The 13,284-nt window shown below is 49.0% G+C and overlaps 1 protein-coding gene across 8 annotated transcripts in view; it reads right to left on the reverse strand.

Annotated features, from left to right (window-relative positions):
- Nucleotides 1-13,284, reverse strand: part of TSPOAP1 (TSPO associated protein 1) — a 67,123-nt gene that overhangs the window by 38,666 nt on the left and 15,173 nt on the right. For all 8 annotated transcript variants that reach the window (XM_036395113.2, XM_054517022.1, XM_036395109.1 and 5 more), the window contains exons 4-11: nt 12,099-12,275; nt 8,651-8,905; nt 4,083-4,190; nt 3,171-3,254; nt 2,411-2,500; nt 1,583-1,705; nt 1,089-1,193; nt 300-350 (exon numbers count right to left, since the gene is read on the reverse strand). In XM_036395113.2, the coding sequence (XP_036251006.1) occupies nt 300-350; nt 1,089-1,193; nt 1,583-1,705; nt 2,411-2,500; nt 3,171-3,254; nt 4,083-4,190; nt 8,651-8,905; nt 12,099-12,275 (993 nt within the window). The remainder of the gene's footprint in view (nt 1-299; nt 351-1,088; nt 1,194-1,582; nt 1,706-2,410; nt 2,501-3,170; nt 3,255-4,082; nt 4,191-8,650; nt 8,906-12,098; nt 12,276-13,284) is intronic.

The raw sequence follows: 13,284 nt of genomic DNA on the forward strand, positions 1-13,284 counted from the left end.
CACAAACACAAGTATTCTCTTTTCACATGATGCTGGAAAATGGAACAGGCAGATCTGAGTTTGATTACTAAATGTATCCCTAAAAGAGTTTTTGAGCACAATCTGAATGAAGTAACCAATCTAATGACTGAGCAGGCTAGGATATAATTCCCTGAACTTTAACCCAAGTATTACTTTCACTGCAGCAACATGTTGCATCCAATCAAAGAACCACAGCATTTTGCAGAACAAAACCCAGGGCATCCAAACTGATATTATAAATAATCAGCCACTAATCCCTCCTGTTTCTTTTGTCTTACCTCTAGAAGCTGTACTGCTCCCTCATGTTCCCTTCTTGCCTCTGCCTGTGCCTAAGGAAAAATAAGGAAGGGAGTAAATCAGAGAGCAGCCAACTTGAGTTAACTTCTACTGTCATCCTATCTTGGTAGTCCATTGTAGACTGGAGCACAGGTCTGGTGCCCCAGGAGCAGCTGAGGGAGCTGGGAAAGGGACTCAGCCTGGAGAAAAGGAGGCTCAGGGCAGACCTTCTGGCTCTGCAAAACTCCCTGACAGGAGGGGACAGCTGGGGGGGGGCAGCTGGGCTCTGCTCCCAGACAGCAAGGGACAGGACAAGGGGAAATGGCATCAAGTTATGCCAGGGCAGGGTCAGGTCGAATACTGAGAAAATTTCTTCACAGTCCCTGGCACAGACCACCCAGCACACTGGTGAAGTCACCATCCCTGGAGCAGTTTTAACAGCTGTGTAGATGTGGCTCTGGGGAACATGAGTCAGGAGTTGCCTTTCAGTGCGGGGGAACAGATGGACTCAATCTTGGAGGGCTTTTCCAAACTTAATGATTCTATGATTTTATGATTTAAATCACTGTACAGTCTGGAAACATCTCTGGGCTCTGGACATACAGCAGTGAGAAGTCAGAACTGACATTCACAAGCAAAGCCCTTCACTTTGCTCAGGTACCAGAGTTCACCTGGACTCAGACACTCTTACCCTGTAAACTCACATCTACCTCCCCTATGCACACCTGCAAAGGAAATAAGGTGCAGGAGTCCATTCAGAGAGGAAAATGTCCCCATCACACACCACACACCTGCTGCAACCGCCGGACCTCCTCCTGCTTCTCCTGCAGGACTAGCAGTGCTTCCTTGTGCTCCACTTCCAGCTGCTGCCTCCGCTCTGCCACATTTCTCATGTGCTGCAGGAGAAGACACACACACCTGAGGGGTGACACTACTGAAACCCTGCCCTGTGTTCTATCAATGGCCACAAAGCCAAACCAGGGCCTGTATTTCATGTCATCATTGCACAAAGAAAGAAATTCCCATCACAAGGCAGAGCGTTGTCAGAGAAAACCCTCAAATCAGTGATGTCCACCTTATCTCCCACCCAAATCCCTGAAGCTGCCTTTCCAAAGCACCTCTGTCCACTTTGGAAAGCCACGTTCCAGGATCCTGCAGAAGCAGAATTCCCAGTGAAAGCAGAGAGACAAAAGAAAGGTTAGAAAAGGCAAACAGACAACCTGTGCCATTCAAAGGAAGCAGTAGGTATTTGGACAGTCCTTCCAGCCATGTGAATGCTACTGACCTTCAGCACCTGCTCTAGATTCTCCAGCTTGGTTTGGAGTCCTTGATTCGTCTGAATTACTGAATCCCGTTCCTTAGTCACTAAAACAACCTGCAGCTTCAGGTCAGCATTCTCAGATTCAACCTGAAGAGAACGGATTTTCAGTGAGCACAAGCAGCCATAGGTGTTCCTTGTAAAAACAATAGAGACCAGTTTATTTCTGTGCTTTCTGCTGACAATGATACCAAACTCAGGAACCTCCTCTGCCTCAGGTTTTCACTTAAATATATGAGCATTTGTATCAGGCCTCAATGTGTAACAATTTATTTGCACACTGCTTCTCTCCCTAGATTCATTTCCTCTCCCCTTTTGCAAGGAGGAAGAGACTGGGATAGGAACAGGCTACATAATGAAGAGATAAAAAAACAAGCACAAGGTCTATAAGCATTTTTAATCCCACATTGTAAGATTAGACACAGAGAACAGGACAGAAAACTCAGTAGTCTGCTGAAATCATCTTTGCCTCTTTCACTTACCACAAGGAATTTTTGGTTCCAGGGTGTACTAAGGCTTGACAACTACCAGCAATGCAAGCAAAGACAAACAATTCCACTTCCAGCTGTTATTAAATATGTAGGAATCCTTATTCATGGTGGCGAATTGACACATGGGACTGACAAATGACTTTCTAACTCTTGTTCATTACATTAGTCCAGAGAAGAAACTGAGAACAGAAGCCCAGATCAGCACACAACCATTACTGAGCTGGAAACTTAAGAACAGCATGTTCTTCTCAGCAGAGTTTTGCAGAAGCCAATGCTGCCAACCTGACAAAGATATTGCTTTTACCTGTCCTGCCCACCCAGCCTTCTCATTCAGCTGCAAGTTCTCTTCAGCCAGTCGTGCATTTTCACTCTGCACCTCCTGCAGCTGGATCTCCTGTCCAGAAAGAGCAGGAATTACAACAAGGCCCTCTGACTAATTCCCCCAGATTATCCTGCAGAGCAGCTCCATTGCTCCTGTTTCCTGATGGTGCAGGATGCTGGTGGGATGCTGCTCGAGGTCTGGGAAGCAACAGTGAGCAGCACTGCACAAACAGAACCCAGGGCTGGATGATGGGGTTGGATCTGCATGACCTTTAAGGTCTCTTCCAACTCAAACCAGTCTTTGATCTCTTGAGCAAAGCAAAGCAGAAACAGAAGGGAGAAATCCAGATGCTCTACTATGAGCTGCAAAACCTCCCTGGAATTAAACAGGATTTCAGCCAACAAAAAGCACAAGAAAAAGACAGTGGGATGGTGTTGTTACCATTTCAATACCCATCTGGAGTGCCTGTGAAAATGGTTTAGTATTTCCCCAAATTAGCAAAGGCCATGGAATTTCATCCAGTGGTTTGTGTAGCCGTATTCAGCTCACAGTTAGCTGAAAGACTAAATAAACAATCCCAGTCTTAAGGGCTGGAGCCCCCGAATTTGTGACACTGTTCAAATGAACAGAAACACTGGTGATTCCTTATTAAGACGAACTGAGGAGAATCCAAGAGAGGCACACAACAACTTCGCTCCTCTTCTCTCATTATGCTCATAAAGTAGGCAACAAGAACACTTACTAGTTCTTTGCATCTTTTATGCTTTTTCCTCACTTCATGCTCAAGGTTTTCACATTTTTTGCGCTTTTTCTTGAGTTCAACTTCCTGCACAAAACAAGCAGAAGTAGATCAGGAAGCCCACACTCTTAAAATGCATATGAAATTCAAGCCCAGCCTCTCAGACCCAGTGCTGCATTAGTTGTTTTTATTTTCTTATGAGAATCTCTTTGTGACAAAGTTAAACAATGTAGAAACCAAGGGAGATTTTTCTGAAAGTAAGGAAAAAAAAAAAATTCACTATTCGTCTCTTCCCTGAGCCTTCCATCTGGAAATAATTCTGCTCTGCTCCCACATGCATGGACTGTTCCTATTTATACAGAACAGTAGAGAGGACAAGGTGTGGGGGACATAACAAATTTTATACAGATTTTCTGTATAAAATTTTCATCTTTAAACACCAGCTGTGCTATTCTAGCTCCTATTCTAATTCTAGAGACACCCAACAGAGCACAGATATCCTCTTGATCTGCAGCTACTCACTACCCTTCAGATGGACAGGAGCTGCTAAACCTCCCTGTGCACTGTCTTAATTGCTGGAATAATTCACAAGGGGCACATTCCTCATGCACATCTGTCCCCAGTTCAAATAGGTCTAAACCAAACACAGCACAGAACCTACTGGCATGTTTCCCTCTCATCGGAGTGTGACATATTCCCCTGCCAGCCCAGCACCTGGACCTGGCACCCAGCAACACTCTGCATGCAGATGACCTGTGTTTTTCTACCAGTTCCCCAAGCTCCCAACTTTTGCAGGGCAGCTGCACCTAAAAGGACTTCAGTCCCCAAAATCTCTACTTGGACTGCACATATGAAACCCCTAACAAAAATAAAAAAGTTCACAACTCCTTCCCCCAAACCAGGTTCACAACTCACCAGCTGCTGTATCTGTTTGCTGCTCTCCTGGTTTGTTACTGCATTTTTGGGAGGAAAATTTTCATGTCCTTCAGATGCAGGTCCCAGTGGTTGCACACCTGGTTCTACCTGAAAGCAGAAGAGATGCCAGAGAGCTCAGGGACATCCTGAGACTATAGAGCACGCTAAGGGAACAGGGACTTTCCTGGCAGTACCACCCAGGAGAACAGCACTCCACAGGGAACTCCTGATCTCTGAGCTGCACCACTTGAGATGGAGAAAGCTGGACAGCCCACCAGGGATCTCTGTACTGGCAATCTCCTGGAGCCCAGTGCCAACCAGCCCAGCTTGACTGAAGCATCTCCGAGGAACAGTGGGCTCCTGGAAGCTCTCGGATCCAAGCTCCCATTTGTGCCTCACCTAATGACCCAATGAGAGGCAGCAGCAACACCTTTCATGGCCCTCCCCAAAGCGACACAGAGGGGAGAAGGGAGAACACAGCCCACAAAGGGCAGAAATAAGTGAAGATGTCAGAATCTAAGGGCAGGGAAGAGCAGACAAACACTACTAACAAAGCAGCATCCCACCTCTGCTGGTAGCTGGGAAGGGCTAAAATGGCAGCAGTGCCATGGCTTTTGTGCACCACCACACCAGATGAAAGGAGACACTTTCTATACATATTTGTACACAAGCTTCTAACAAAATGCCTTTTCATTTGGGTCACAGACAAACACATATTAATCCTCTGAATTTTTCCTCTTGGCTGATATTTGACTTGACATTGTCTGCCCAGAACAAGCCCTGACTGCAGGGCAAGGACTGAGACACACAGATGATAAAGGGTCTTGATAAGGTTTTAAACATTAACTGTGAAGTTATTTTTGATAAACAGATTTTAGGGACAGATCTTTAAGATCATCAAAGCAAACCTGTACTGAGAGGAAGCAGCAGGACTTTATGAATCCATCTCAGCCTTAGCTTTAGCTGACCTCTCCTCAGACATGGGATTCCTCATTTCACTCTGAACACCTTCAGTGCTGAGGGATCCATGGGATGAGGTCTGAGCTCCCTGTACAGCCAGCCATTAGGGCAGTGTCTAAGCACTGTATCTAGGATGTGATTTTTAGCCTGGTTTTGGCTTGAGAAACATAGGTTTTATCTACATCTATATTCATGGCTCTTATGCTGAAAACCTGAGAGCTCCAAGAGCTCATCACACTCAAGCCCATGCTACCAAGGATTCCTCATTTTCTGCTAAAAAAAAAAAATCTGAAATCACCTTCCATGTGAACTTTGTTCCCTATCATCCATGAAATAAGGTTCACTGCAGAGTCCAACAGTCTGTGCATCAACCAGCACATGGAAATCTTAGGATCCTCCACCCAACCCACGGCACCTCAAGGGCCCCAGTGCTTGGAAGCTTTCAGGTCTGCTGTGAAACCCATATTTAACTGTGGAATAGCCCTGTGGAAATATTTCTGAGACTTTTTTTGCTTTTCTATCACCTTTCTCATACTAAGTACCAAACTGGTATTTCAGAGAATCCCAGAATCACTGAGTTTGGAAAAGACCTCCAAGCCTACCCAGTCCAAGCTGTGCCCAATCCCCACCTTGTCCCTAGTCCAGAGCTCTGAGTGCCACATCCAGCCCTTCCTTGGACTTCTCTGAGGACGGGGCACTCCAAACCTCCCCAGGCAGGCCTGCCAAGGCCTGAGCACCCCTTCCAGGAAGAAATTCCTGCTGATGTCCACCCTGAGGCTCCCCAGACCCAGCCTGAGGCCGTTCCCTCTCCTCCTGTCCCTGTTCCCTGGGAGCAGAGCCCGACCCCCCCGGCTGTCCCCTCCTGGCAGGAGCTGTGCAGAGCCACAAGGGCCCCCCTGAGCCTCCTTTGCTCCAGGCTGAGCCCCTGCCCAGCTCCCTCAGCCGCTCCTGGGGCTCCAGCCTGCGGTGCTCCATATTACAGGGTTCAGCCACGGGACTAGCAATAGCATCCTCCCTTCACCAGTGCTGTCAGATTTAGCCTTGCTGACTTATTTGTCAGCCAGAAAATCTTCTGGCAGTGAGGACAGACTCCCCCAAGTCAGAGAAACAAAACACATGCATGAGAAAAGCCATCTTGTCTGACAAAACCTGCAGGATCAGGTGGAAATCAAGGTATGGAAGGGTCATTCAAGGAAGGTAAGTGCAGGGCAGGAGGGGAAAAAAATATCTGTGCATCCCTCTTCATCACAGCCAAATCTGGGGGGGAAATGTGGGCTGAAATCTCGAACTATGAAGAACAAGGCTGAGAACCTCTCTGAAACTGAACTGTCTATAAGAACTATGGAAGCTAAGAAAATAAAGAGTAACAAACCACCAAGATTATGTAGCATTCACCCCAGGGTTTAAAACCCCCTTTGGCATGAACTGAATCCCTCAGTTCAGCAGGAACTGAATCAGTCCATGCAGCAAGTCACTTCTCCAACATTGCCTCAACACAAAATACCTGGAAGATGGCAAATGCCATGCTTCAAGAGTATTCCAGAGTCTTAAGCATATTCCAGTAGACATCTGTACAAAGACAGACCAGTACATTTGACACCATTTCTGGGCAAACTGATAGAAACTGCAAAAAACAGAAATACTTTAAAAAATCCAAACAAACTTATATTGCAGCAGGGGGAAACATATTCACGGATGTATAAAGAGGTTTTTTTTTAAGATGTCAGCAAGTAAGTGGGTGAGGGAGACCCAGTAGGAACCTGCTTGGGCGCTCAGAAGACATTCAGCTGCAGTCCTTTAGCAGGCGTCTGCAGACACTGAGCCAGCACACGGCAAGGGGAGGGTTTTCTCTTGGCTAAATATTCAGTAAAAATAAGAGGGCGGAATAAGAGAGAGAAAGAACTGTGCTCTGCAAGCACTGATGCAGCAGAGACAGTGATGAGGGCCTCATGACACTGAGTGATTACAGAGACTAATGATGGTTTAATAAAGAGTGCTTAGACAAAAAGGTAAAGAGATCTTCTGGGAAAGGGAAAGAAAACTTCATTATGCTGTCATATAAATCAATGCCACAGTCCGGGATGCTGCTGCACACTGCTTCCCCAACACAAAACTGACAGAGAAAACACACAAAGGAGGGAGACAAAGATGATGAACACTGAATAATGGAAGAGGCTGGAAAGAAACAAACAAACAAAAAACAAACAAACAAACCAAAAAACATCCAAACAAAAAACCAACCAAAATAACCCAACACAACAACGGCTGAAGGAGAGGGATTTATAAACCCAGAAGTGACTTGGAGAAGACTGACAACGAATTAATATTCAATGCATCTGCTGTAAGAGCCGGGGGGCAATAAACGAGAGCAGCTGGCGGGAAGGTGGGAGGAAGATGCGCAGCCCAATCTCCCACGGGGGGATGTGGGATTGTATCACACTGAAAACACGGGAGGAAACCGACAAAGCCCCTGGGAGCCACATCCTCCGGAGCCCGGGCTCGGACACCCCTGACCCGCCGCTCCGGGGACTGCGGGGCACAGCGGCACCCGCGGCCCGGCCCCGCGGAGGGCCCGGCCCGACCGGCAGCGCTCGGCGAAGCCGCTCCCCGGCGGGGCCTCGGAGCCGCCCGGCGCAGCCCGGCCTTACCTGGCGGCGGCGCAGCCCCGTCCGAGGCCCCGCGGCACCCCCGGCCCAGCGCAGCCCCGCTGGGGCCCGGCCCGGCCTTACCTGGCGGCTGCGCGGCCGCGGCGGGGGCGGCGCCCTGAGGCGGCCCCGGATCTGCCGGGCTGAACCACTGCGGGCGGAGGGGCCGGCGGGGCCCGGCGGCTCCGAGCGCGGCGAGGCCCTGTGCTATGTGACACCCTCTGGAGCTGCCTCCCGCTGGGGGCCCCGATGCTGGACCGAGTCCAGAGGAGGCCCCGGAGCTGCTCCAAGGGCTGGAGGCCCTCTGCTCTGGAGCCAGGCTGGGAAAGCTGGGGGTGCTCACCTGGAGAAGGCTCCAGGGAGACAAGGGATGGAGGGACAGGACACGACACAGGGAATGGCTCCCACTGCCAGAGGGCAGGGATGGATGGGATATTGGGAAGGAATTCCTGCCTGGGAGGGTTGGGAGGCCCTGGCACAGGTTGCCCAGTGAAGCTGTGGCTGCCCCATCCCAGAAGGCGCCCAAGGCCAGGTTGTACAGGGCTTTGAGCAACCTGGGATAGTGGAAGGTGTCCCTGCCCATGGCAGGGGGTGGAATGAGATGCACTTTTAAGATCGTTCCAATCCAAACCATTCTATGATTCTTTAAAGAAGAAATGTTACCTGCTTTCCTAGACTGAAAAACACAGCATGGGAGCCCTGTGCTAGGGAAAACGAGGAGGACTGAGCTCCTGGCACGGCTCAGCGTCCCTGTGCTGGTGTGGGCTGCCAGCAGCACCACATCCCTCCTCACCCTGAGACCTGGTGCTGGAATGTGTCCCTTTGGAAACCAGCACTGCACCTATTTGCAGTGGATGTGAACCACAGCCCTCACCTTCTCCAAGTGAAGTTCCCTAAGAACAGCAATTAACTGAGTAATATAATAATAGCTAAACTTCCCGATCGCTGACCCACTTGTCTCACCTCCCTGTGAGCTCTCCCTCCCAGCACTGAGTCTCCCAAGGCCTCCTTTGGTTGAGGTGCATCTTTGAGGCAGGAATTGGTTGGTCCTGGACATGTGGCAGCACTGGGCATGGCACTGCCTGAGCTCATTTTGGAGGAACGCAGACACTCCTTGAAATTCTTGAGCGCGATCTGCCTCTGGAGCCGCAGCACCTCTCGCTGGGATTCCCGCAGCAGGCGGTCGAACTCAATGATGTTCAGGCAGCGAGGGTCATCCTGTGGGAAACCAACCATGGCACCATGGCACTGACAAGCTCCAAAAGGTGGGACATCTCACATTTAACACGCAAACTCCAAAAGAGGAGAGACTGGGGAAACCCAGCCTCAACCCACCCAGGTAGTGTGGCACACGCACATGGCTGATTCCTGGGTCTCCAAAGCCTCAAAACTTGCTTTACATCCTTTATGCAAAAACATTCTTCCTTGTGAAGCTGAAACCCGACCTGTAATGCTCCTGCAGCTCTCCCAGCATGATGTGCAGGGCTTTTCCAATCATGGGCCATTTCATCACATGCCAGCAGGGAGCGTGGCAGGATAATGTCATTTCACAGCCCCGCCTAACCAGAGCTCTTGCTGCTTTCTTTACTCCTTGGTGTGGGTGCTGGCAAGCACTTGGCTTTGAGAGGTTGCAGGAATGAAGAACATCTGGGATTTGGTCAGTTCTTTCTCAGGATAATATTTGGTTTCCTAACATTCTTGATTTCTCTCCTCTCAAGATAGTATGTGTGATGGATACCTATCTATAGCACAAGGGGTCACTCGCATCCACACGCGACCCAAACACAGCAGCTTTTGAAAGGAACCAGCACAATCTGACTCATATAACTGGGAGAATATGTCACCAGCTTGTTTGATTCTTCAAAGGTTTCCTGATTTCAGGAAGCTGAAGAAACATGTACCTGCATGTCCATACATACAAAATCAGGTTATGAAAAACCTGTCTTTAAAAATCTGCTGCTGAGGAGACATTGTTCATTCCCCTGGAAAGATCCTAAGCTAGAGAGTTCAAGACATAGCTGGTATCCAGAACAAATTTAGTCTGCTTCCCTGTTTGATTCTTCTTTGCCCTAAAAATAGTGTGTGCTTTATAAATTCAATTTGTGGAGAGAACCATGGTTACTCTCACACTGCAATGGGGAAACTGAGGCAGCATTAATGGGAACTGATTATAGATTCAAGAAGTGAGCAGCTGGGCCCCCTCTCTGCCAGCTCCATGTTCAGGCTATCAGGGTAGTAGTTCTTTAAACAAAATTGGCTGGGGCTATGTATAAAATCTCCCCTCCCCCACCACAAAAAGGCAGCTATTCCCAACAGACGGCCTCTGAAGCCTGGGGGAATAAGGGAGTAGAAAAAAGCTGAGTCTTCCCCTCAGTTTCTATTATACCGATCCCCTGCAGCTGTTCCCCCCAGTCCTCCACTTCCAAGAGCCCATGCTGCAAGAAATTGCAGCCTGGATTCAGCAGGAGCTGGGGTTTGGTTGGAAGCAGATCACTAGAGTACGATCTCAGGAAATTATTTTATTCCATCCTAAGAGCCCTGGCTTTGCAAAACAAGGCAAATGCATTTGCAGCCCAGGGTGCAGGTTGTGAGTTCTGCTACTGCCAGGGAACTGAGTGTATCCGTTTCATAGCTACTGAAAAATTTCTACTGATTTAAATACCCAAGATTAAAATTGATTTAGTTACAAACTCTTGAGTGTGCACATCATATCTCTGCATAAAACACCCTTCATTGGCATAATGCATTTTGCATGCTGCAGACAGATTAGGGGAATTTGGAATTTTAAGTGGCTGGAAATTAAAATTTAATGAGCGGTTTGCTTGGAAGAGAAATGGGAAAAACAAGATCAGACAGAATGATCTATATTGCTCTCTTTTCTCTGGATTCCCTGCTCAGGCATCAATGTCCTGGTTGCTGGTGCCACAGACAGGGTCAGCAGGGACAGGGTGTTCACCCAGGTCAGCCTAGGAAGGCAGTGACTGAATTTGTCAGCCCTGGGAATTGCACCCATGTGCTTTGCCTTGGCCAGAAATGAATCTTGCTCACCCACTTCTGTCACATTCCTTTGCAATCTGTCACACCTGTCCCTAGCAGGTTCAGGTTGCCCAGCACACTCTGCTAGGAAAATCAGAGTGCTTTGGAAAGGGTCTGTTCCCTTTTCTGTGGGGGCCTGAGGTGAGAAATCAAAGGAATAGGAAGGAAACTTCTTGCTGACACTGTAGAGCACAGAAAGACCTGGATAGGTTTGTCCTTTGGCTTAATGCCAGGAAAGATCAATAGGGCAGCTCTGTACAAACACCAAATACACCCCATTGTTCTAATCCTGACTAGATCAACATTAGGGAAAGACTGAGAATCCACCTTCAAATCTGTAGCTAAACTGAACATATGGGGAGGTCAGGGACAAAAATAAAGCTATTTTCAGTGAGGAAGTATTTGTCACCTAAATACCACTTAAGTAGGACAGGTAGAAGTGCAAGTGTTCAGCTCAGCTGGGGGCAGGGAGATAGGATGTCACTTGACCACATTTGCATTAGCAAAACAGGGGGAAACCAGCATAGGCCCAAATGTTACTGAGATCCTTTGGAGATTTGAACTGACCTAAACTGCAAGCATCCATTTTGGCATTCAAAGATGCAACTTAGATGCCCAGAACAGGTTGCTTTAGTCACCTTGAGTGGGAACCACCTCACCCAGCTACAGCTGTCTGCAGAGGTTCCTTTCAGAACTGTCACAGAGAAGAGCTCTGACCAGTCCTAGATCTAGGGATGAGCTGAATTACCACTTTAACCCACCATTTATGTTGGTATGGCCTGTGCTGGTACTGAGGGGAATGCAGATCACCAGCACAGGAGCAGACACCAGCACTGCAGATGGTTTCATGAACACCCAGCCCTGCCTGGTGATTTGCAGCTGTCATAATAAAGATGTCAGGAGGCACTGAGTTATCCCCAGTCCCATGGTGGCTGTGACACCTCAGAAGCTGCAGCTCGAAGCTTGGGATCTAGACTGGTTTTTGGGAATGTGCTTCTCAAAGAAACACTTTGAAAGGAGGCCCTGCTTCTACAGCTTGCTTGCAGCTCAGCCCTTTGAAAAGTCACCCTGTGTCTGTGGCTTCTCGGGGGTTTCCAGGGAAGGAGTTTTAGTCACTGCTGGAAATGGCAGCTCAGATCCATGAACTGATGGAGAGACAAGCAGGGTGTCGCCCCACGCACTCTTCTGGAGAGATATGGACAGTCTCTGCCACACACTCCCCCAAGTGTCCCCACTCAGCTTACCCATCAAATCTCCTCCCCTGTTTTCAGCTTCCACTTGAGACTAATTCCCCACCACCATTTCCCAGAGCTTGGTTTCCAACACCGCTGTTGCACTTGTCCCCAGTGGAGTGATGTCCCACAAAGTGTCTCACCTTCCCTGCCAGGAGTTTAGCCTGCAGTTCCCGGCATTCCTGCTGCAGAGCTTCAATCTGCTTGTCTTTTGCCAGGAGAGCACTGGCTTGCTCTGTCAGGTCCTTGGCACGCTGGCGGGCAAATGCTTTTTTGCACAGTTCCAGGCTGGAGCCCTTCAGAGGCATCGGAGCAGTTACCTACACCAGAGAGCAGTGAGGTGTGTTCGTGTGTGATAACCACCACCTCATCACCCCTTGGTGTTCAACAACCACCACCCCATCACCCTTTGGTGCTCCTTAACCACCACCCCATCACCCAGCACAGGGAGCACTATCAAAAAATGCAGCCTGGCCCCATAGGACAGACAGACAGAGGAGCAGGACAGACCTATGGAAAAGTAGAAAAGGAAAGGCTGGATGGAAAAGTGGCTCAAAGAATAGGTGGGAAGGACAAGGTACTCAATAGGTACAGCCAGCATGGGGACTGCAGGTAGGGCAGAAGTGGGTAGGGGAAGGAGAGAAAACCAGGATGAGGTAAAAAAGACAAGAGAAGACAGCAGAGAGGAGGGGAGAATGGTAGGAAAGATGAGCATAGGATCAAATATAGCATGGGATCAAGGGTAGAGGTGGCCAAACCAAGAAGAGAAACAGCGATTCCATGGGTTTCTAGTAGGAAAGAGCTTCTGCATGGGTGGGCAGAAGATCGAGGGAGAGGCAGAGGCTAAGGAGAGCCCAGCCAGGGCCAGTGCAGCCAGGGAGGACTGGGAGAAAAGCAGGACTGGAGGAAAAGTAGTACAGGTTCACATGTTCCCTGGGAGGGAGGAAAGCATAAGATGGGGATGGCAGTGTGTTTAGGGAGAGTGGGGCAGGCAGGGACAGGCAGATGGCTGAGTATAGGCTCTGCCCAGGCAGGAGCTGAGGCTGCCCAGCACAGAGTCCCTGGGATGTCCCCATCCCTGGAGTTGGCTTTCCCACTGGGTACTAGCACCACAGACTTGGATGAAGGGGCAGCTCAAGCCCTATGTTCATCCCAGCCCTATGGGCAGTGAGGATACATCCAGTTCCTGGGTTTATCCAACCCTGCCTCTCTCTGCCCAGCTATCTTCATCTGCACAAAGCCTGACAGTCTGGGAAGGGGGTCCTCTGCTGCCAGATCAAGCACACAGAATTCTCTGTGCAAAGTTTTCTTCCCCAGGTCTTCCTAAGC

This window comes from Molothrus ater, chromosome 21 (genome assembly GCF_012460135.2).
Source record: "Molothrus ater isolate BHLD 08-10-18 breed brown headed cowbird chromosome 21, BPBGC_Mater_1.1, whole genome shotgun sequence".
NCBI classification, from domain to species: domain Eukaryota; kingdom Metazoa; phylum Chordata; class Aves; order Passeriformes; family Icteridae; genus Molothrus; species Molothrus ater.